At 36.9% G+C, this 24034-nt stretch overlaps 1 protein-coding gene across 1 annotated transcript; it reads left to right on the forward strand.

The window, feature by feature from the left end:
- The first annotated feature begins 1195 nt into the window (after positions 1 to 1195).
- Positions 1196 to 23049, forward strand: LOC133309444 (uncharacterized). The gene is made up of 21 exons (XM_061510219.1): positions 1196 to 1668; positions 1743 to 1827; positions 2493 to 2532; positions 2617 to 2859; positions 3844 to 3943; positions 4012 to 4086; positions 6523 to 6621; positions 7046 to 7162; positions 7282 to 7397; positions 7512 to 7611; positions 8020 to 8378; positions 8727 to 9051; positions 10204 to 10418; positions 11113 to 11331; positions 13055 to 13241; positions 13991 to 14241; positions 19926 to 20018; positions 20109 to 20210; positions 20338 to 20713; positions 21920 to 22057; positions 22130 to 23049. The coding sequence occupies exons 1-21, from the start codon at positions 1537 to 1539 to the stop codon at positions 22769 to 22771; spliced, it is 4014 nt and encodes a 1337-aa protein (XP_061366203.1). The 5' UTR covers positions 1196 to 1536; the 3' UTR covers positions 22772 to 23049.
- The last annotated feature ends 985 nt before the right edge of the window (positions 23050 to 24034 follow it).

The raw sequence follows: 24034 nt of genomic DNA on the forward strand, positions 1-24034 counted from the left end.
TAATGGCCAGAATTTTCAAAAAAAGTCAGTCACATAATAATAAATCCTTCTCAGTTGGCTCATGCACTACTCCCAGGTCATATACAACAGCAAGTCATTTTCTTGAGGCAGGCCTTGGTGGCCTAAAACCAGGTGTGCTCATGAAGGCCAATAATCTGCTTCGTGTGCCACTGGTTGCTGCATTCATTATTTCATTACTCAACAGCTCATTTGCCTGGTGTGGATTTGATGGAGGTGGGTTGCTTCCTCTCAAGTTGCCTTCATGTGGCTGAGAACTACCAACTGCTGCAGTCTAGTCAACTGCCATGCATTGCAATTATCAATAATCGTTTACCTGGCTTCTTCTGTGATTTTTCTTTGTATTTAAATATCAACAATCATGCAATTATCTTTTATAGAAAAATAAATAGTATAATTGTAATGCTACACTACTGAAGATATTGTTCGTAAATCGTATAACGCTATGTCTTATACAGACTAAGAGAATTAAAGCAGTTCATAGTATTCTAGGGATCGTAAAAGCTGTTTGTAAGAGCCAAGAATCCCTTTTAATAAAGTGGGAAGCTTAATTAGCATTGAAAAATAAATGAATAATCGTTAATAAGGTCGAAACTTCAGTTAGAAACACAAACTTCATTGAAATAAAATGTCAAGAAGGAGTATTTTACTTTGTGATGAAATTTAGTTTAATTATTTTGTGATGAACAAATGGATTCACTCCTGTTTCTGATGTAATGCACTTCTGTTCTGCAAAATTGGACTGCATAGAAAAGCAATAAAGTCATGTGCCTATTTTTCTCTGGTTAGGGACCAATAAGGGCCTTGTGCTTTTTGTCAGGGACTAAAAATGTCCTTGTGTATTTTGACAGGGACCAAAATGGCCCTTATGGTTTTGACAAGGACCAAAATATCGTCGTCTCGTCTTCCACGGTGTCCTACATCTAAGCCGCGCCAGCAAACTACGTGCCAACTGTGCACCGTTAGTTGGGCCGTTAGGCGGGAGTTAACGAGAGCATGAACGTGGTCCCTTTTTTATTGCTAGGAACTGAAAAGGGCTTCGTAGATATTGCGAGAGAGTAGAAATGATATTTACTCAAAAAAAAAAAAAGAAAAAAAAGAGAGAGGAAAAGTTTGAAGTCATAACTCATAACAGAGCACACCATAGATCTTGTTTTGCTTTTTGATACAAGGTCAATTGCGCAAAGACAATTGGAGCATACAAGCCTTACCGCTCTAAATTCGCGTTAAATCTCGCTACAGGTTGAGGTTTTGCGTATTTTCGTTTGGTTACTCAGAAAATAAGAAGGAAAGAAGGGAAAGGAGCATGGTTCTTGACGAGGACAGAAATTCGTTACTCCATGTGGTTAACGCGAGTTCAGTGAACGCACATTCCTCAAATCTACATGGAATCTGAATTCTGGACGGATTTAAATTAAATCTGTAGGGCGATTCCGATCTCTGCTACTTTTGGAATCTATATTTTTTTTTTTCATCTTCGCGTATTTCCACTCTATTTAGCTATCAAAGCAGAAGAAGATGTTGCGCCTGAAAGCGTTCCGGCCTTCCAGTGATAAAATCGTTAAGATCCAATTGCATCCGACGCATCCATGGATGGTCACAGCCGATGATTCAGATCGAGTCTCTGTTTGGAACTGGGAACACCGCCAGGTAGTGCCTCTTATTCAATTTATTGTCTCTCAATTTCGTTTCTGTTGTTGTATTTTAATGGAAACCTCCGTCAGGTGATATATGAGTTGAAAGCTGGCGGAGTGGACGAACGACGTTTGGTCGGCGCCAAGTTGGAGAAGCTGGCTGAGGGAGAAACAGGTTCAAATCTCTTGGCGTGATTTAAAATTGTGACGCTGAGTATATAGATAGCCTTCATATTTATTGTCCTATTATTATAAACCTGCTGCATTTCCTTTTATTGGATGGCTTTGGAAACATAAATCTCATGATCGGTAAATGTTACTGAGTAACTGGTCTTTTGTAACAATTGTCCACTGGAATTTGTTAATTTTTTGGCATTGTTATTGTCATTGTTATTTCTCACTATTATTTTGTGGTATTAACTAACTATCCATGGCTGCCAAATTGTTTTATTCTTAGTAGTGAAAAAACCTCAACCAGGTAAATTTTCTTTGTGAGCCTGAATGCCATGAAAATTTACAATCTCCAGGCTTGATATGGTTCCTATTTCTAAATTTTTATAGAATGCAACCTTTACTATGTTTTATACTCTGACAGCAAGAAGAATTGCTTCAATTTCCGATAATGTTAGTCACTGGTTAGTTTTGGCGACATTTTTATCTTGTATGATTGAATTTGTAACTTATATTATTAGTGTTTTGGAAATTGTAACAAGTGAGTTTGATTTTATGCAAAAAGAAAAGGGTACAATAAATGGTTTCTTAAATATTATTTGTGACCTTCAACTTTTTTGTGCTGATCTAGTAACAAAATTTCATAATGATATAATTTTTGTTTGGCAGAGTCTAAAGGGAAACCCACGGAAGCCATTCGTGGAGGAAGGTAATATACCTTTGCTATGTGTTTTTACTTTTTATATCCTTTTCTGGTTCATTTACTTATCATGACTCTTTACCTGCTTTAAAGTGTGAAGCAGGTGAATTTTTATGATGATGATGTGCGCTTTTGGCAACTTTGGCATAATCGCTCTGCAGCAGCAGAGGCTCCGACTGCTGTCCACACTTCAGCTTTTAATTCTCCTGCCCCAACAACAAAAGGGAGGCATTTTCTTGTCATATGTTGTTTAAACAAAGCTATATTTCTGGACTTGGTGACTATGCGTGGTCGTGATGTACCAAAGCAAGAGCTTGACAATAAGTCCCTTCTATGGTAAAGTTTTATTACATTATTCTATATTCTTTAGCTCCTTCTGTGATTGATGTTAAAATTGCTACACACTATCTATTAAGGCAAGACTTGTTGACTCTCTGATAGCTGCTGGTTCCTTTTATTACTGTGAATTTGTCATTGATATAATTTGATGTTCTCCAACTTAAGCAATGCCTTTATGTTGTATCAAACCGTGCATGTATTTATTTATTTGCAGCATTCTTTCCTCATATATCTGGAATCATGTCAACTTTATATAGCTCTGTATTTATCAATGAGAATAGCTGCATTCTGACGGAGTCATCTGACAAATTCTGCAGGATACTTTAAATTTAATCGTTTCAAAGGCTATGGTCATTTTTTCAGTAAAATAATTTATGCACAAATTAAAATTTATTTCTCCTTAAATGGTCTCTTCTGTGTGGGCTTGTTGCCTTCCCCACTCCCAAATATCTCTCTTTCACAGATACATGCAGACACAATCATTGAGACATGCATATACATACTGAATGGGTAGGCATTTACATGTATAAATTACCAAATTCCAAATGGAGATTTCTATCTCTAGAAAATAATTTGTTTGCCTCCTTCTTTGCTGTTATTCTAATTTCTAAAGAAATAAAGGCAAGAAAAGAAAGGGGGTAGAGACCGCTCAATAAGTGAAATAAAATAACTAAAACTTTTGTTTTCCTTTGAGTTATGATCCAATTTGATTTGTACAAGTTAAAGTCCTCAGTGTGAAAAATCATCACCTTTTCATTTAAATATACCAACTTCTGCTTTATCCTTTGTCTTTATTCTTGATGGAAATCTTGCATCATATGTTATTAATCCTCTGTGCTTCATATGACATAATTTTGTATTCCAGTCATAAATTAATTGCCAAGAATGCATATGTTTATTTACATATTATATTTATCTTGTGCAATCTTTATGCACACTGTATAAGTTGTTATCATTTTCCAATTTTATCTGCTGTTGCAGCATGGAGTTCCTTTATAGATCTGGTGTTGGTGATGTTCCTCTTGTTGCTTTTGGTGCATCTGATGGTGTCATTAGAGTTCTCTCAATGATGACATGGAAGGTGGGTACCTAAAATATTAATCTAGTTGCAACTATTTGCATATTATTTGATATTTTTGTTCCTTGCAGCTTGTAAGAAGGTACACTGGAGGTCATAAAGGATCAATATCTTGCTTGATGTCCTTCATGGCTGCTTCTGGCGAGGTAAATCTTGATTCCCCATTGAAGAACTTATGCTACTTAATTGTATTTCACTGGCATTAGATGTAGTAGCTTAGGATTCTCTGGTACCCCTTACCTATGCTTTAACAAGGAATAATGTTAGTCTTACACCCTCACACATTTCCCATATTCTTCATAGGTAGCCATTGGATCAGTTTTGTGTTAGTAGTTAGTAGGTGTTAATGTGACAGCCCTGCACATATCTAATGGCTACCTGGACAGAGCATGAGTATGTAAGAGTAACATTTCTTTTTAGCTAAATCAGGTTTTGTGAATGTGAATGTATTATCATTGTTTATTTTGTCAAAACTTTCGAACTTAGTAATTGTATTCTCTCTTAGACACTACATTTCTTCAAAAGGAAATAATTTCATTTGAAGGGAACATTTATTAAATTATCTTTTATTTGTTTTCTGATAAAAGGACAAATGGTCAATCCATTAGCATAGAAAGAGTACAATGGAGGATTAGGAATTTCTCCTAAAACAGGGAAGAAAAGGACAAAGAAAGGAAACAAAGGAGAAGAATGCCTAGTCAAAAGAGGAATTCAGGCCCTCTAGCCCTTGAATATTAGCTGAAATCCACAGAGGCTAAAAAGTGAAACACAAGTGCCTATTCAGTGAAGATGAGAAATAAGAGACCTCTGACTCAAGATTCTTCCATCATTCTGATAAGACACCTCTAAAGGCCTCTAGGAGGCGCTAATCGCTATAGAGGATCAGTTGGATTGTCTGACTCAGCAATGAGAAAGAATATTCCAGATGGGGTATTGCAAAGGATTCTTTTAGAGGAAAGAGTGAAGCACAGGCTGACGTGGCTGAACAAGTTAGTAGAGTGGTTGTAAGGGAGTATGGCATGGAATTTAGGCTGGCTGGATTTGGGACTGGACTTGGGAGAGAGCTGCACCTCTTGAATTTGCTGCATTTCTGTTATTCCTAGTTCTTCTTTTTCTGTAATTTGTAGCTACTTGCTGTAATAGTCGCTCAGTAATTTCCCTTCTTCATATTCATAGGTGTAATCTGTTTCTTATATTAATACAGAAAATCCAGATTTATCTGGGCCAAAATCCCTTGTTTCCTTTCTTTTTCTGTTATCATCTGATCCAGTCTTAACACATTCCAACCAAGTACACCACACTCTTACTTGAAAGAGCAAAACTTCATAATACCTTTTCTCCTATTCCACTCCCTAAGTTTCTAAATTTAATAGAAAAATCCCTCCATTTTAGGCATACATATCCACTCCTCCCCACCCAAACAACTTATTTCACAACTCTAAGCTATCTTATGTGACAGATGAGATGGCTTTTAGTTTCTGAGCTTTTATGGAATGTAGCACAAATGTTAGGGGAGAGGGTGTTGTGAGGTGCAAAGCGGGCGGCCCGCCCCGCCATCAACCTGCCAAAAACTAGCCAACCCGCCCTGCCCCGCTTTTGAAAGCGAGCTGAAAAACTCGGTCCGCCGGGCCGAACACGTTTTGCATTAAGAAAAAAAAGGTTTGGCGGGTTGTAAAGCTTGGCCCGTCTGGCCGAGCCCGTTTTGCCAACCCTAGTTGTGAGGTCTCCGTAGTTCACCCATGTAAGTAAGAAGTCATTTGTGCTCAACTGCTAATCATATTGAATATCACTATCTAAACAAGAGCCTTAACCTTAGAGGGAGCATTAGCATTCCAAAAAGTTGTCAAAGGTGAATGTTGAGAATGGTTTTGAATTAGGGCGTGTATGATCACGTTCCCAAAAACATTTCTTTTTTTTTAATTTCTGGTCTGTGGAACAGAAATGGTTAGAATGTTTTTGGGAATGTGTTATTAACATTAAATACACACTATTTATTTCACTTTGGGAATGGAAATAAATTGTGTTATCAAACATTTTATTTCCAGAAACTCTTCCTAAGCATAAAAATAAAAAAATTAATTCTTTCCAGAAACAGAAAGATTGTCTTGCTCACCCTTAGAAAGTAGAAAATGGATTTAGAAATTACTATTGAATGATCCTGAACGGTTTAAAAATCCTGATGTTCCTAGAAAATGCCAACAGACACTGAGGTCATTGATTTATTGGCAATTTTTTTATTTGTACATATTTTGATTGTGTACTCAAGGCTTTGAGGTGGGTGCTTTTGGGATATTCTTCTAGATTATTGGATGTTATTGCTGCCTAGCTATGAAAGACTCTTTTACCAGACTGTTCTAATTTCTTTGGTTTATATTTATAATTGCACTTGCATTACTAGTTCCAGCACTATTTGCTGCAGCGTTGCGTCCATCTAGATAAATTATTCAGAAATTTCAATTTCTAGTTACTATGTTTTCTGTGGTTGATTATTTGTACATATCTATTTATGCTTGGAAGTTGTTTTTGTACTCGATGTGAAGTTTCATTCTTTTTTTTTTTTTTTGGTTATGTTTGGCTGTCAGGCTCTTCTGGTTTCGGGTGCTAGTGATGGATTGCTCATAGTTTGGAGTGCTGACCATGGACAAGATTCACGTGAACTTGTACCCAAGCTGAGTTTGAAAGTATCATTCTTTTCCTCATGCTAACTTCAATTTGTCAGTTAGTCCAATAATTGGTGAAAGATGAATCAAATTTTTGCTTATGATGGCTACAAAACATGGATAAGCCACCATTAGTTGTGGCGGAATTATAGCTGCTATTGCCTCTCTGTTTTAGTAAGTGCATTGATATTTGGTTGAGATTTAATACAGATATGAGATGTACAACATATTATAATAGAAAAGCAGTGGGCTAAATAACAGACACAAGGTGAAATGCAAACTTAACTTGAGGAAAATAAAGTTAAATTCTGATATTTTTCTTCTTTATTTGGTTGCAGCTTATTTTTTTTTTCTTTCTCTTTTACTGCCCTATTATTCTTTTCTGTATGACATGCCGATTCCATGCATGCACATTTCATTGGTTAATAACGCATGATGATTCTAGGCACACGATGGGGGGGTTGTAGCAGTTGAGCTATCTAGGGTGATGGGAGGTGCTCCTCAGCTAATTACAATTGGTGCAGATAAGACATTAGCGATATGGGACACGGTCTCCTTTAAGGTGTGGTAGTGGTGCTAACACTTGGATATTTTTTTGATTCTGTGAAAAATCTCCTGGTGGCTGGAGAGACTTAGCATGAATTATCAATTTAATTATTGCTGCATGCTTTTGATTCTCAGGAGCTGCGGCGTATAAAGCCAGTTCCGAAATTGGCTTGCCACAGTGTGGCTTCTTGGTGCCATCCTCGAGCTCCAAACCTTGATATTTTAACCTGTGTCAAAGATTCTCACATATGGTATGCAGTTTTCTCTCACCTTTGGTGGATTTATTTTTCTTATTTTTTTACTTAATAATGTGATAATGCACTTTATTCATTATATGAAGACTTTTTTATTTAAACTTTTGTTAGGGCAATTGAACATCCCACTTATTCTGCTCTCACAAGGCCATTGTGCGAATTGACTTCAGTTATTCCTCCTCAAGCTCTTGCTCCTAATAAGAAACTGAGGGTACGTGGTTAATTGGTTATCATTGAACACCTTTTTTTGTTAATTTCTAACTTGGTTTAGTATGTTTTGCTGCTTGTACAACTTTTTATTTAAGCTATCCAACGTAGAAGAATGATATGAACATAATTCAAAGCATATTAGAGAATGATCATTTTGAATGGAGGTGAGGATAGACCAAGATTGAGTGCAGCAAAATCCATGTATCACCTGAACTTCAATCCTGTCATAAGTTTCTGCATATTTTAGAATATGCTCATCATGCCCCAGGGCAATAAGTCCTCTTTAACAAAGAAGAAACTGAACTTCAAGCCCCTGTTACTCCCTGCCCAATTTACTACTCTTTTTGTTGTGACTCTACCTGGTAATGGGTTTGTTCAAACTTAATTATGCCACTGATTTTTACTGCAGGTGTATTGTATGGTTGCACATACTTTGCAGCCACATCTGGTTGCTACTGGAACCAATATTGGTGTTATTATGTGTGAGTTTGATGCTAGATCTCTTCCACCTGTAGCTCCCCTACCAACCCCATCGGACAGTAGAATGCATTCTGCCGTGTTTGTAATTGAAAGAGAACTAAAGCTATTAAATTTTCAGTTAAACAACTCTGCAAATCCATCTCTTGGAAATAATAGTTCTTTGTCAGAAACGGGACGGTCTAAGGGAGATTTTTTTGAACCATTACCAGTCAAGCAGGGTAAGAAGCACATTGGTACACCTGTTCCAAATGATTCGTACTCAGTTCTTTCTGTAAGCAGTTCAGGAAAGTAAGTTTCCTCTGACTTTTGCTATAGTTCTATTGATGCTATTATTATTATTTTTTCTATAGAGCAATTTCGTAATTAAAAAGTAACTAATATATTTTTTTCCTTCTATATAATTTAGTGGTCTAGTCTTGATTTTCTCTGCATAATATACAATCCTAAAATTCTAACTTTTGGTACTCCACGTATAACAGTCACAACTCTCAATATTTATTTTCTTTACCAAATTTGTGGTTTGTGTATTGTAATCTTTCTACGTTTATGCTACCTCCTCTTACAACATTTAGTTTGTTAAATTGGAGTGCCTTTTACGTGCTGTAGTTGCTTTCTTACTGCATAATATGTTTTCAGGTATTTAGCAATTGTTTGGCCAGATATTCCGTATTTCTCTGTCTACAAGGTTAGTGACTGGTCGATTGTTGACTCCGGCAGTGCAAGGCTTCTTGCTTGGGATACTTGTCGTGACAGATTTGCTATATTGGAATCAGCATTACCTCCTAGAATTCCGATAATTCCCAAGGGTAGTTCATCAAAAAGAGCAAAAGAAGCAGCTGCAGCCCAAGCAGCAGCAGCTGCTGCTGCTGCTGCTTCCACAGCTTCTGTTCAAGTCCGCATCTTGTTAGATGATGGAACATCAAATGTACTGATGAGGTCTGTTGGTGCACGCAGTGAACCAGTAAGATTCTTTCTCATTCTAAAATTTTCCTTATAAAAATTTCTCATAATAATCTGGGTTTTTATGATTTCTGAATTTACTTGTGGCAATGCTTCTATTCTCATAATAATCTAATATATATATATATATATATATATATATATATATATATATAGAGAGAGAGAGAGAGAGAGAGAGAGAGAATATGAGGCACTTTAGTGTTTCTGCAAGGAAGAAGCTCTGTATCATATTATTTTTGGCACCTGTATTCACATGGGTATTTAGCCATAGCTTTGTCACACAATTCACCCAATCAATTTTGCTCTCTAAAATCTAAATTTCAAGTCTTATGAATAAAATCTCTGCAAATTTTTAAAGTAAATTAAAATAAGCAAGATATTATTTAACTCAGCTTGCATTTGTTTTGATTGATAGCTTTTACAAACGCAATTGTTTTCTTAGAAATTGTATATATGAAAAAGAAGGGGAGAAAGGGGCCTGAGAACTCTTAGATGGATTAATGCTCACTCTGATAAAATGTGTATATTAATTGATTAATAAGTAGCCCAGGATAGTCCATGGGTTGGTAGGGAATTGTTGCTATTTTATGCAATTGCCAATTTGCTGCTATAGAATCCAACTTATCAAATAATTCACTGGTGGAAGGATTTCATGTTTGCTGTTTCAACTTTCAAGTAAAGTGGTTGTATTGGAGGTTCACCTTCTCTGTATGAAATGTCTACTAGTGTTTTTCTAGATATATTAAGGGATTGGTGTTTGTCCTTTTAAAGGACATAGAATTGTGTCATTTTAAGTGAGAGAAAGAAATACACAATGGAAATTATGGGGGGAGAAAGTGAGAGTTTTTTTTTTTTTTAATTTAAACTTTAAATAAAAAACACTAGTTTTAACTAAAATGACCATCCTTTAAAAGGACAAACATTTTTTCCATATATTAAACAGGTCTAATTTTAAAAGTCTTTAGAATAAATCCACTTTTGTACTATTTCCACCAGTAAGAAGACTTTTTTTTTTGCTGTAGAGACTGTTTAATTTTCTAAAGATAGATATTATGTCCTTTTGTGCATGTTATTCTTCAAAGATAGTATTGTTGAAAACAGGAACGATGCTTTGAATGTTAAGGTGTCTTTTTAACTGATGTTTCTCTTTTAGGTCATTGGTTTGCATGGAGGGGCATTGCTTGGCGTTGCCTATCGAACATCCAGGAGAATCAGTCCTATTGCTGCTACGGCTATTTCTACAATCCAGTCTATGCCCTTATCAGGTTATGGAAGCAGTGGCCTTTCTTCTTTTACAACTTATGATGATGGATTTTCTTCACATAGATCTCCAGCTGAGGCGGCACCTCAAAACTTCCAACTATACAGGTGAAACTTGTAATTGTTGTACAATAAAAAAGTATTAGTTGTTGAACATAGTTTTTAGAATTTCTTTGTGTTTCTCATCTTTTATTCCTTGAGGTTATTGATTATTTCTTGTCCTGCCAAATGATGTATTGCCTCTTGTTGTGAAATTGCTTACTCCAAACAAAGTATCTTTTTTTTTCGAAGAAAATATGTTCTTTACCTTCTTCAGGAGATGGGGAAGTCGGGTTAACATCTTCTCTTTATTCAAGTCTCTCTCTTTGGAAGGTTAAGGTGGGCAATGGTACTCAGTAGAATTAGTAACAAGGATCTTGTACAGACTTGTACACCTCACATGACTATTTCTTTTCTAGTGATGATTTTGTTACATGTTATTGGAATTAAGAAACTACGCTCATCTTCTTTTATGCCGAGGTTGCTTGGCAGCTACAATTGATCTTTTTTTCACCTTGTTTGACACTCTAGGATGCTTATGCCATGCTTCATCCTCAAATACCAATTCAGGATTTTGCTCAAATCATTTGGCTGAATATTTTGATATATTTGTTGCAATTCTGTGCAGCCTGTAAACTCCTGATTTGCATCACATTCATATGAAGGCCATTATTGCTTTAATCTATATTAGTTTTTTGTGTGGGTACAAGTTTTCAAGTTTTCTTTAGATTTGACATTGCATTCAATTTTGTTTTTGATTTAGTTGGGAGACATTCCAGCCTGTGGGGGGTCTACTTCCTCAGCCAGAATGGACTGCTTGGGACCAAACCGTTGAATACTGTGCATTTGCATACCAGCAATACATAGTTATATCTTCTTTGCGCCCCCAGTATCGATACCTGGGAGATGTTGCAATCCCATATGCTACTAGTGCTGTTTGGCACCGGAGGCAACTGTTCGTGGCTACACCAACTACTATAGAGTAAGCTATGGACATTGTCTACAATTTTATTGAGTCCTTTACGTAGTTTTTGGTTTATTCATTATTGGTAGTTTGCTTTAGTTGTTTAAGAGGTGGAAATGACAAACTATGCTTACATTGTTAGTTCCTTGTCTAGATGCTAATGGGCTAAAAATATAATCTTTTTATCATGGCCTAAGAAAAAATGGGAGAATTGTGATTTAGGAAATCTGGATGAACATACATCCACTTTAGGAAATAAGCAATAATGTTTAATCAATGTCCATATAATGGTTAATTGGTAACAAAATATTGACTGAATTAATCATAAATCTCAACAGTGCCTAATTTTCCCCCTAATTGATTTTTTTTTTTGCTAGGACTTCCTAAATTGGACTTATCCCAAAAAAACAACAATCAAACCTTATTCCTATTAAGTGGAGTTCAACATTATGTGTCTAGCTGCGGTTTTATGAAAGTTTCCTTTGTTTTATAAGCACTTTACGATCACACAAGTACCTGAGGCATTTTTCAACTTCATCCCTCCTGTTTGGATATGATGCATGTGACATCGTTGTTAATCCCTTTGTGCTTTTGTAGAATAGACTCCACCCCACGTCTCTGAAGCTCCCGGCTTTAGGTACTTGTTCAGGCTCAACTCTTACTATCCCATCATCTTCACTCTGTTGGTTGAACTTAAATTCCATATATATATATATATATATATATATATATATATTTTGAATAATCAAATGGAATCCCTTGGTTTCCAAAGCATTTCTCCACAAATTCCAACTTAACGTTTGCCCTCACCTTTTGTCTCATTCACCAAAACGATGTGATGGGCCTCTAATTCAGGGACCTCCAATTATTGGGTTTTCCAGTGAAGGAAGAGAGGCAAGGAAGGAAGGAACGTGAAGAGAATTGTGTTTAGAGAAGTCTGTTAGGAGGAAAAGGAAGGAGTCTAGCAGAATGGACAGGTGGCACTGGCAGCAGGACATTGGAGAAGGGGGTTTGAACTTTGAAGCATGGGGGGAGAGGGGAATATTAAGGGGGAAACTGGGCAAGAGGGGTATCGGATCATTTGGGTATTCAGGCAGTGGCCGAACCCATAGGGAAGAGAAAGCAATCTTGCTTCTCCGATATCTTCTTTCTTTTGTCATACTTCCTTACTTTTTTTTTTTTTTTCTATTTTTCAGTTTATACGCTGTACTTGGAGCTTACTCCTAGTTGTTCCCTTCTATTTGTCTTACTGTTAAATCAATTCCTATCACAAGATTATTAGTAAAGAGCATGTACTAAGGCTCTTTATCTTGACTTTGTCTAATCAGTTCTCCGTTATGAGCGCAACAAGGCATGGGCTTTAGGTCGAACATCAGTGCAAATCTTTTTGTATGGGAAGCTCTTCACTGACACTTGATGTCCAAACATTTGTCACCTCTTCCTCATACATATCCTTGATCACATGTATACTAGCCCCCCCCCCCCTTCTTCCCTTCCCTCTTCCGGTTAACAAAAAGAAAAAAAGTATTCATTTATATGTTTTTCTGACAATCGTCTATGTATTTGTCATATTTAAAGTTTTATTAGTGAAGTAAACATGTTAAAGGAACCAATTTCAATGAACCAACTATCCCAAGCTGTTAGGTGAAGATTCATGAATGAATGGTTTTTGATTAGTATCTCCAACATCCAGAATTCAAAATGTATTTTACCTTTACTACTTGTATGTTCTGATTTTCAGAATTGTTTTTGTGGATGCTGGGGTTGCACAAATTGACATTGAAACTAAGAAGATGAAAGAAGAACAGAAAATGAAAGAAGCACAGGCAAGAGCAGTCGCAGAGCATGGAGAGTTAGCCCTAATTGCAGTTGAAGGCCCCCAATCTACTACAGAGGAAAGAATATCATTGAGGCCACCGATGCTTCAGGTTAAAACAAGCTTTCAAATTTTATGTCTATGAAAAGGATTGCAAATATTCAGGGTCTTTTTTGTCTTTCCTCAAAAAGATTTAATATTTCGTTTCTAGATATGATTGATAGATGTTGCTGAAATGAATTGAAATTAACATTTTAGATGGAAGTATGTGTCTAATCAGAATTTTTATTTTAATCTTTTATGCCTGATCAGAATACTTTTGGAAACTACACTTTTGGGGGTGTGTTTGTGTTAAAAATCTTGGTCTATTGTGCATGTTCAGTTAGCTATTAGTTTTTTTCAGTTTGAAAGGTTGTTCGAATATCTAGAAAAGATTTCTTAATATTTTCTTAATGAATTTGGAGAAGTTTATCCTTATTTTTGCATAGGTGAAAACAATTAAATGCAATTCTAGTGTATGATTCTGGTTTTATATTGAACTATTCTCTACATCATTCAAAATAATGTCTTGTGAGAAATTTGAGAGAAGAGGCAAATTGCTTTCTTCTTGTTTATATATCTGGTGTCTGCTTTTTCATTCTTCTTTGAAAATTAAAATATCTGCTTTTAATCCTCTGTACATACTGCAGTTTTTTTTTTTAATCTATACTATTTATTTTGTCTTCTCATCTGTGATAAAAATAAATATTTGTGGTTTCCTTTTAGAGGATGTCTTATCTTTTGATGTTGTACTTTTTCGTTTGTCTTCTCTAATAATTTTGTTTTAAGAATAAAGATATTTCTTTCTTGTTCCTACTCTAGGTGGTTCGTTTGGCTTCATTTCAGCATGCTCCTTCAGTGCCACCTTTCTTAACATTGCCAAAACAATCTAGAGTTGATGGTGATGACTCTTGGATGGCAAAAGAAGCAGAAGAGAGAAAGACAGGTGAGGTGGCTGTTGGTGGTGGGGGCGTGTCTGTGGCAGTTACTCGTTTTCCAATGGAGCAGAAACGCCCAGTTGGGCCTCTTGTTGTGGTAGGTGTCAGGGATGGAGTTCTTTGGCTAATTGACAGGTAATTGAGCTTCTCAGTTTCAATTGTATGTTTAAACTTGAAAATGGGCTAGAAAAATAAATGAATTGCTCGAGTGATTTGCACTCAGTGCAGGATATATTTATATACACAAAAAAATAAATACATCTTATATGCTTTATTAACTCATATTGTTTGTTATTTCCAACAGTGACTATTTAATGAACCTAATACTTCCAATACAAAACTAAATTACTATTACTATTTCCAACACAATCAGCACTTACAGTTCAACCCCTCCACAAGAAATGTGAAACCTCAGCAACATTTAATTCCTCCAAGCCTGTACATATGTGCTATTATACCCGTGGTATCCCTACACCCCTTCCATACAGATGAAAATACACAGAAGGGGGTAAATGTCCAAAACTAGAGAGGGGGTCAATGTAATGTTATCAAACCTCAAGAGAGGTCAACGTAATTATTATGATGTTACTTCCTTGGTAGTAAATATCGTCGTGGGTGAGTGGACATATAAGAAAAGATGTGAATATGATAGGACCCAACTTAATAAAGCCCAATATGGCAAGGTAAATGTACTGATGATGTATCACAGCCTAATGAGCATGCTGAGTCAGCTTGTTTGTTAGGGAAGTTGTTACACATGCTGAGAGGTTAGATGATAAATAGGGGACGTGAAGAAGGAATGGGGACCATGGAGGTCATTGGGATTGCTAAGGCAAATTGGGAGATCTCAGGGCATCTCGAAAGCCCCTGAACCATTTACATTCTGCTGATTTCTTTTTGTAAAGAACCTTGGGATACACCACCCCAAAAGCTAGCTCTGAGGGTGAGAGTGCCCAAGGCCTTATAAACTCCACATTAGTTGGCACATACAACCAATGTGGGACTATATATCTCAACACGCCCCCTCACACGAGAGCCCATTGGGCTTGAAGAGTGGACAATGCAACAGGCCCATCCTACCTGTGCTAAGAAACGCCACAAGAGAAATTGGAGGGCGGCGAAGCTCTGATACCATGTTGAATATGAAATATATTGTATATTCAAGTATATGAGTCTGTACAAGGAGGCTCTCTATTTATAGAGACTAAAAGACCTAATGGGATGACCTAATGGGCCAAGCCCACAATCTAGACTATTCTAGACTATTCTAATAATAAATTAATATTATTTCTAACACTTTTCTTTGTTTCTTTTAGCACAATCTGAGCTATAGCAGCACTATAGCATGTAATCAGATTTGTTTCATTGTTAAACCATGTTATTTTTACTGCATTGAGAAATATATAGAAGAATTATTCTGGAAATCTTGTTGTTTACTGCTTGATTCCTATCAATTGGTATCAGAGCACTCCGATCCGGGTGCTTTGAACTTAGCTATTATAAAATAAAAATAAAAATATGGAAAACAGATCTAAGAGTTTGCAGAAGATGAGAAAAGCGGAAGAAACCCACGCAGAGATAATGAGGCTCCTTGACGAGATTTTACATAATGTTTCTCAACTCAACAGAAGTTCGCGAAGAAGACAATCCGAGCGGCAACAGGGAGATCCAATCTGTAAGAATGATGGGGAACTTTATGGTTCTATGGTTCGCGAGAAGAAATTGGAGTTACCAGAGTTTGAAGGAGAAGAAGCCTATGGATGGCTAACCAAGGTTGTGCAGTACTTTGAAAAGTTTGACATACCTGAAACAAAGAGGCTTCCTCGAGTTGCGAAATTGATGAAAGGTCAAGCTAGTGCTTGGTGGTGGTGCTGGAGCGGGATATATGTGAGAGCCTCTTGGAGGGAATTTGTTACGACGCTACTCAAACGATTTCAACCAGATTTGAGGACGGAAATGATAGACAACACGAAGGTAACACACACAGCAACAGGGGCCGACATGCGAACAAATACTAAATTGCGTGTCACCTCCGGCGAAAATTCTGCAAGTAGCTTGAAGGTGGACGTCGTGGGAAGCTATCAAACGGAGCAGTTGCAGAAACCAGCTACGTTGACGGAGGGGACGACGATGCGTGAAACCACGCTGATGGAGAAGGGGAAATTCGTTTAGGCCAACGATGGGTTCGGGCTGGGAACGAGCAACAAGGGAAATGGGCATAACTGGGCTTAACTGTGAGTCTCAGCCCAATAGGTTCACTCAAGTCACATCTGCTCCTAAGCACGTGACCTATTCACAAACCAATGCAGCGGGAAATGACACGCGCTCCTCTCTCAAGGCTTCACCCAATGACTCACGTGCCTCAGCCAGTACCGTGGACAAAGACACACGGGCTACTGCCCAGACGCGTGTGAACTCAGGGGTTTCTTTGGCGAATACCAAGCATGTGGAGAGTTCAGGTAGCAGCGCAGCTAGGGCTGATGGTCGGCGGCTCACTCAGAACACGTTGCATCATAAGTTGCGAAGGGAGATATGTTTCAAGGGTGAGCAGGGATGGAATCACATCCACCATGGCCGGAACGCACAAGTACAACAGTCGGGGGTCGACGAAGAAGACGGAGAGGACGCCATGGATGAAGGGGAACCAACCAATGGCGAACAAGAGGTGGGAGGTGAACAGAAAAAAAAGATTGAGGCCTTGCACCTCTCGATCTACAGTGATGTAGGGGTCTCTTCGAACATGAATGTGAGTTTGGAGCGTTCCTCATTACATAGTCATGGTAGCATAGTGCGGCTGGTGACATGGGGGAAGTTGAAAGAGGATCTGAATTGGGTAAACAAGGAGTTGAGCCATGCTTTATTTCCGGCCCAAACTCTTAGTTCAGAAATTACATACTTGGCCCAATTTGAAGGGAGTAATTGCTCTAAGGCTGTTTTATGTAAGGAATGGGCATGGGAGCCAACAAGTTCGATTGCGTTAAACGGGCCCAAAAACTGTTGGCATCACCAACGTGGGCTGCAATGGGTTTTCCAAGAATATGGAATCTCAAGCCAACCCATCTGGGCACATAAATCACAACGGAGTGTCGGTGTTGGAGGAGACGATGTCGCATTCTCCTTCTCATGGCTGCCTAGAGTACGGTTAAAAAGCATTCTCATTCGATGGAAGTTCTATTGCTTCTCTATGGGAGCGTTCCGTGTCAGTCGTGAAGGGGAGGGGGTGGTGCTAGACGGCAATAGGTCCAGGGGTGCTAGTTACGGCTTGCCTATTCGTGTGATTAAGGGTGACAATGGAAAGACTACAAAAGGGCTATGGGACCCCGGAGGAAATCACTATGCTTTTGTCATACATTGCTGTTTACATTTCAAACAATGGGATCCGGGCATAAGGCTCTTGAGAGCTGCATCTCACCTTGAGGACAAGGTGAATGTTTAGGGGGGGAGTATTGATAGGACCCAACTTAATAAAGCCCAATATGGCAAGGTAAATGTGGCTGTGTCACAGCCCAATACTGATGATGTATCACAGCCTAATGAGCATGCTGAGTCAGCTTGTTTGTTAGGGAAGTTGTTACACATGCTGAGAGGTTAGATGATAAATAGGGGACGTGAAGAAGGAATGGGGACCATGGAGGTCATTGGGATTGCTAAGGCAAATTGGGAGATCTCAGGGCATCTCGAAAGCCCCTGAACCATTTACATTCTGCTGATTTCTTTTCTTTATTTCTTTTTGCACAATCTGAGCTATAGCAGCACTATAGCATGTAATCAGATTTGTTTCATTGTTAAACCATGTTATTTTTACTGCATTGATTATTCTGGAAATCTTGTTTACTGCTTGATTCCTATCAGAATACATGATGAGGAATAAATGAATTTAGGAGAAAGTTGGATTAGCAATAATTTAAGCGATGTATTTAGGCAGGAAGTAGTTAAAATTATAAGGATTTAGTTAGGAAGTAAGAAAAGAGAATAAACACCGAATAATCTTAAATTGATATTGATTTTATATGAAGGATGTATTACAAAAGTCAAATTACTATCCCCTATTTATACTAATTCTAGACTCCTAATCCCAATTAAATAAGGATTCAAATCATGAAATATAATGAAATAAGGAAACCAATCCTAAGAGATCATTTAAGATACTCTGAAATATTGTAAGATGCAATAAAGATAATATGACATATTTTCTAGATATTCTAACACTCCCCTTCAAGTTAAAGTTTACTAAGCTTTAAGCTTGTTACAATGAACTCTTTAAAATGGAAAAATAACCAACAATTTTATCTGGGCTCCACAAAATATGGCTGGAATGATCATTAGCTTGAAGACGTTGGAGATAAGCATCGTTGGCAAGGCAACTCAACAAGATGGCTAGAAGATCATTAGCCTGAAGAGCTAGTTGGGATATTGCATGACCAAGGAAGAAGAGACATTATTGGGATGGTCATCAACCAAAATTACCTGGCAAACAATCAACACATAGTAATAACCAAAACTTCTCCTTCAAGTTCATCAAGAAAAACATTTGGAAGCTTCAAAATGGAAAAAAATCTTAAGGAACCTATAAAACTTAGAAGCAAAATCTAGGATGGAATTGGGCTAAGGACAGACAGGGCCAAAGCATCTAGGACAAAGACGGGGCTAGGCTGCATCTTGGACAAAGGCATGGCTGGTGTGAGTCTCGTTTTCTCCCTCAATGTTGTGCTGGCACTGTAAAAGAGCTATACGGTAACCAAAACAATGTCAAACTAGAGATCACCTCAAAAAATGCAAAGAAATAACCCAAATATGTCAAACTTGACATAGAGAGAGAACATGTCACATCTGACCACTGAACAAAGAAAAGGAGGCTGGAAAGCTCGCCAAAAAATCACTGAGCAGCAGATGACTTAGCAGTGAGATGAACGAATGTAAGGATTCCAAAGAATATGGTGGTACAGAGAAACAACACTAACATTGGCGCAGTAGAAAGATAAAGAGAAGGTGGTAGAAGGAAAACACGTCAAGAGAGATGACTATTGTGCAGGAAGAAAGCAATTGTGGAAATAAAGAGGAGCTCCAAATTTTAGGGAACTTGGCAGCGGAATAGTAACGGGACAAGTCACGAAGGATGGTTTTCCTTTGATACCATGTTGAAATTACTCGGATTTGGGTAGAGAATGAAGAAAAGAGAGACAGAAAAAACTACTTCCCATTAAACCCCAACTAATGAGAGTGGGGTGAGGACAATCCTTGTGCACAACTTTATCCTTATATATTTGTAAAAAGGCTATTTTCTTGAAGGAAGAAAAGAGAGAATAAAGATAAATAATTTGAAGTTAATATTGATTTGATATGAAAGATGTGTTATAAAAAGACAAAGTAATAACCCTATTTATACTAATAGTAGACTCTTGATCCTAATTAAAAAAAGAAACAAATTGTGAATTATAAAGAAATACAGAAACCAATCCTTAGATCATCCAAGATACTATAAACTATTTTAAGATGTAATCATGATATTATGATGTATTATTATGAGATATATTCTATACATTCCAAAACACTTGTTAAATGTTTACCAAAAAAAAAAAAAAAACTTGTTAAATGTATTTGGTGGATGACTATATTTGGCATTTGTATTTATTCTTATGTTTAGAGCAGCCTCATGATTTGATAGTGTTAACTTTTTCTTTGTGTTAGCTCTGGGAACTTCTAATGACATAGTTGAAATGGGCATATCTTATTTATAGATAGGTTTCAAATTTAGGGTTATTTAGTTGTATTAGATACTGGTTTCAAGAATGATGGTACTGATAGATGGGTTGCGGTAGGTTCATGTGTGCTCATGCCTTATCCTTGAGTCATCCTGGTATTCGATGCCGATGTCTTGGTGCTTATGGAGATGCTGTTAGTGCAGTAAAATGGTACGATTTACGTTTTCCAATTTTTTTTCTTGATTATCATGTACTAATTCAGATATATCTGTATATATCACATTATACTTTTTTTAACAGGGCAAGTAGGCTTGGGAGAGAGCACCATGATGATTTAGCACAATTCATGCTAGGAATGGGCTATGCTACTGAAGCACTTCATTTGCCTGGAATTTCTAAGAGGTATGCTCTATGTTTATAGCCAAGAGCTAGCAATTTTAATTGACATTCGTATTATTTTCTTTTACTCCTTATGCCAAGGTATGGTTAGACCTAAAAACTAAACCATATTGTTGTTTACGTTCCGCAGGTTGGAGTTTGATTTGGCAATGAAGAGCAATGATTTGAAGAGAGCTCTTCAGTGTCTTCTTACCATGAGTAACAGCAGGGATATAGGACATGATAGTACTGGGCTTGGTTTAAATGACATTCTTAATTTAACAGAAAAAAAACAAGATACAGTTAAAAAACAAGATATAGTTGAAGGTGTTCAGGGTATTGTGAAATTTGCAAGAGAGTTCTTGGATCTTATTGACGCTGCAGATGCTACAGCACAGGGTGAAATTGCTCGTGAAGCTCTGAAGAGGTTAGCTGCAGCAGGTTCAGTGAAAGGTGCTTTACAAGGTCATGAGTTGAGAGGATTAGCATTACGCCTCGCAAATCATGGAGAGTTGACTCGGCTAAGTGTACGCAATCTTTCTTAATATTGCTTTTCCAATCCACTGATTTATGGCTTTTTAATGCATGTTGGTATAACAATCAAAGCTTTCATGTTAATTTATTTGATGCCTCTCTCTTTATAAATAAATTGCACGTTAATTCATTTGCTGCCTCTCTTTTTTACAAATAAATGTGATAATTAATTTTGTATTTCCATACTGATTATTTTAAGTGTAATGATGCTAAGATAACAGTTAGATATTGTAGACATAGTACTTATCTGTTTCTTCTACTAATATACTACATGCTAAGGAGTGATTTGAATATACCGAGGCCTTAATAGCGAGGATTTTGTATTCTCTGGTGGCAAATAGAATCATGTTAGATAATTGTTTTTTCTTATAGAAGTATGCACATATATAGAGGTTTATGATTACAGATTGGTGTTTAATGGAAAAAGAAACACTGATGATGTAACGTATGACCAATCAGAAACAAGGTGGGGAAGGTTAGGACAAAAAAAAAATATAGAAGGAACATCGTTTGTAGTCTTTTGACTAGGTGAACAGGGTATGAAATGAGTCTTTTCTCTGGCAATATTTTTTGTACTCTTTGGAAATTTAAAGCCAGATCCATTGTTCAGACTAAGATTTAGACTCAGTTTTATTCTTAGGAATCTATTGTTTGTATATTTGATAAATTGATGAGATCTACCACTACAAAATACATATCATTCGTGGTCTCCATTTTAACCATAGTTTTATATCACTGTAAGGTAAGTTTAGTATTCAATAACAACAAAGTTGGACTCTGATTATTTGTTGTACAGTTTGGAAATTGTAAATCTTTCCTTCTTCGACTAGCAGTCTTCCCCGGTAGATTGCTTTTGTTGCATTCAGTTCATTACAGTGAATGGACACTATGACCCATGCGCAAAATGGGATATGTCAGGATTGCGTATATTACTTTAGTTGTTACTCATTATACATCTGCTTTTAAAGCCATGATCATTTACCACTGTTAGTGCAAAGGTGGCACGTAATTTGAGGAAACGAAAGGACTAGTATTTATTTCTTTAATATTTTAAATTTTCCAATTTTTTATTGAACTTAAAACGCTCAATTTATATTAAAACGACTGTTTGAGACGGCAAAAATTCTTCTTTCTTTTAGCTCTTTAGTTTTAATATTTTGTTTCCCTCATAAACAAAGGATTACGTTGATGCACTGCAGGGTTTGGTAAACAACTTAGTTACGCTTGGCTTGGGACGGGAAGCTGCATTTGCTGCTGCTGTTTTGGGCGACAATGCTCTAATGGAGAAAGCATGGCAGGATACTGGAATGCTGGCAGAGGCTGTGCTTCATGCTCATGTATGGTTTGTTACATGCACAGCTAGTTGATCCCTTAATATAGTACTTTTAGTCTGACCTTGTTATTTCCAGGCACATGGACGTCCAACTTTGAAGAACTTGGTTCAGGCCTGGAACCAAATGCTACAAAGAGAGATTGAGCCTATTCCGTCACAGAAGACAGATGCTACAGCTGCTTTTCTTGCTTCTCTTGAGGAGCCTAAGCTTACGAGTTTGGCAGAAGCAGGGAAGAAACCGCCTATTGAAATACTACCTCCGGGAATGATGTCTCTTGATGCTCCTATCTCCATTCAGAAAAAACCAGCTTCTGCTGCTCAGAATTCTCAACAATCACCAGGCAAGCCATTGGCACTGGAAGCACCACCTCCTACAACCACAGCAGCGCCAGAGAGTGCTACAGAGCAGCCTGAATCCACGTCTGCACCAGTCAGTGAACCACAACCATCAGAGCCTACCTCAGACTCCACGCCAGATCCAGCGGCTGCTCCACCTCAACCAGAATCAGGTGAAACCACTGTAGATAATGAAGGTCCTACTCCTACCTCTGCGTCCGTAAATGACGGAGACCCAAATGTTAATGGGCAAACTGTTCAAGCAGAGTCTTCGAGCAATCCAGCTTCAGCTTCACGTGAGGTCCCATCACCAGTAGCAGAGGTTTCGGAAACTAATGTTCCAAGTCCAACTACAGTACCTGTGAGTGACCCCCTCATATGATTTGTATACCTACCACACTGCTGACATAAGCACTTGGAAAATGAATTTATTTACAATTCAAGTTTTATTTGCATTTGTAAAGAAATCATTTTCAAGATTAAGGAAATTCAGTGTACTAGTTTGTAAGTATAAACTCCAAAGGTACAATTGTACCGAGCAGCTTGTTTCCCCCCTTTTTTTTTCTTCTCAATTTTTGTAGACAATTGTACCGAGCTGAGGTGTGTTGTCTCATATTGTTGTGATTGTGACACAGTGACATATCCTGATGCATATAAGAGTAGTTTTCTTTTTTGCCTCTCCTTTTGAATTTTGGTTAGCAGAATTAGTGTTTTTTCTGTATTCAAAAATAAGTTGGTAGTCCATTTGGCATACCAGCACTTAACAAAATTTATGATAAAAACGGAGACAAAATGCTCACTTTTTTTTTTTTTTTTTCGGTGAGTAAAATTTTTCACTTTTAAAAAACAATAGATAATAACTAAAATCCAACTTTTAAAAGGACTAAAACCAAAGTTAATATATTTATAAGAATAAAAGCACATTTAAGTCTATCGTTTTTTTTTTACTCGCTTGTATTATCATGAGTTCATGACTGGTTTTTCTCCCTTTTTCCGGCTATTCATGTCGGGGTATCTGTCATCTAATTTTTTTTTTTTTTTAAGAATTAAAAGGATATTTTGGCTGATCAATGTTTCTGCCTTTGTTTGGATATCCTATTAAGCTCTATTTTGTTCACGAATACAATAAACTGGAAACGTTATTCTAGCTTATTTATTATATTAATTTGGTAGTTTTTTGTGTGGAATTTATGATTTGAATACTTTTACCATTATTAATAGTAAGATGAAATTAAAATATTATTTATCTAATTTGTAATCTTTATATTTCAGAACAATTTTATTTCTAATTTTTATATAAGAAATGATAGTATAAGCTTATACTATACGTTATGACATTTTCAATTGTTTGGTGTGATCATCGTATAATATAAGCTTATAGAGCAGGATCTCTTTATACATTAAAATGATGTATAACTTAATCAAGCCTAAGGAGGTACGATTAAGCCTGATAAGGGGTTAATGTATTAATGTTGCTTAAAAGTACAATTTCCAAGAACTAATATATTATTTCAATATTAATATATTAAAATAATTTTTTTAATATATTAATTTTTAAAATATTGGAGGATATTATCTTATACAATACCATATCAAACACATGATAGTATTAAAATTTAATCAGATCTTTTACAATTAGGTCTTA

The sequence above is a fragment of the Gastrolobium bilobum genome, unplaced genomic scaffold (genome assembly GCF_033153095.1).
Source record: "Gastrolobium bilobum isolate Gb01-03AN ecotype WA unplaced genomic scaffold, APGP_CSIRO_Gbil_v1 utg2122, whole genome shotgun sequence".
Taxonomy (NCBI): Eukaryota; Viridiplantae; Streptophyta; class Magnoliopsida; order Fabales; family Fabaceae; genus Gastrolobium; species Gastrolobium bilobum.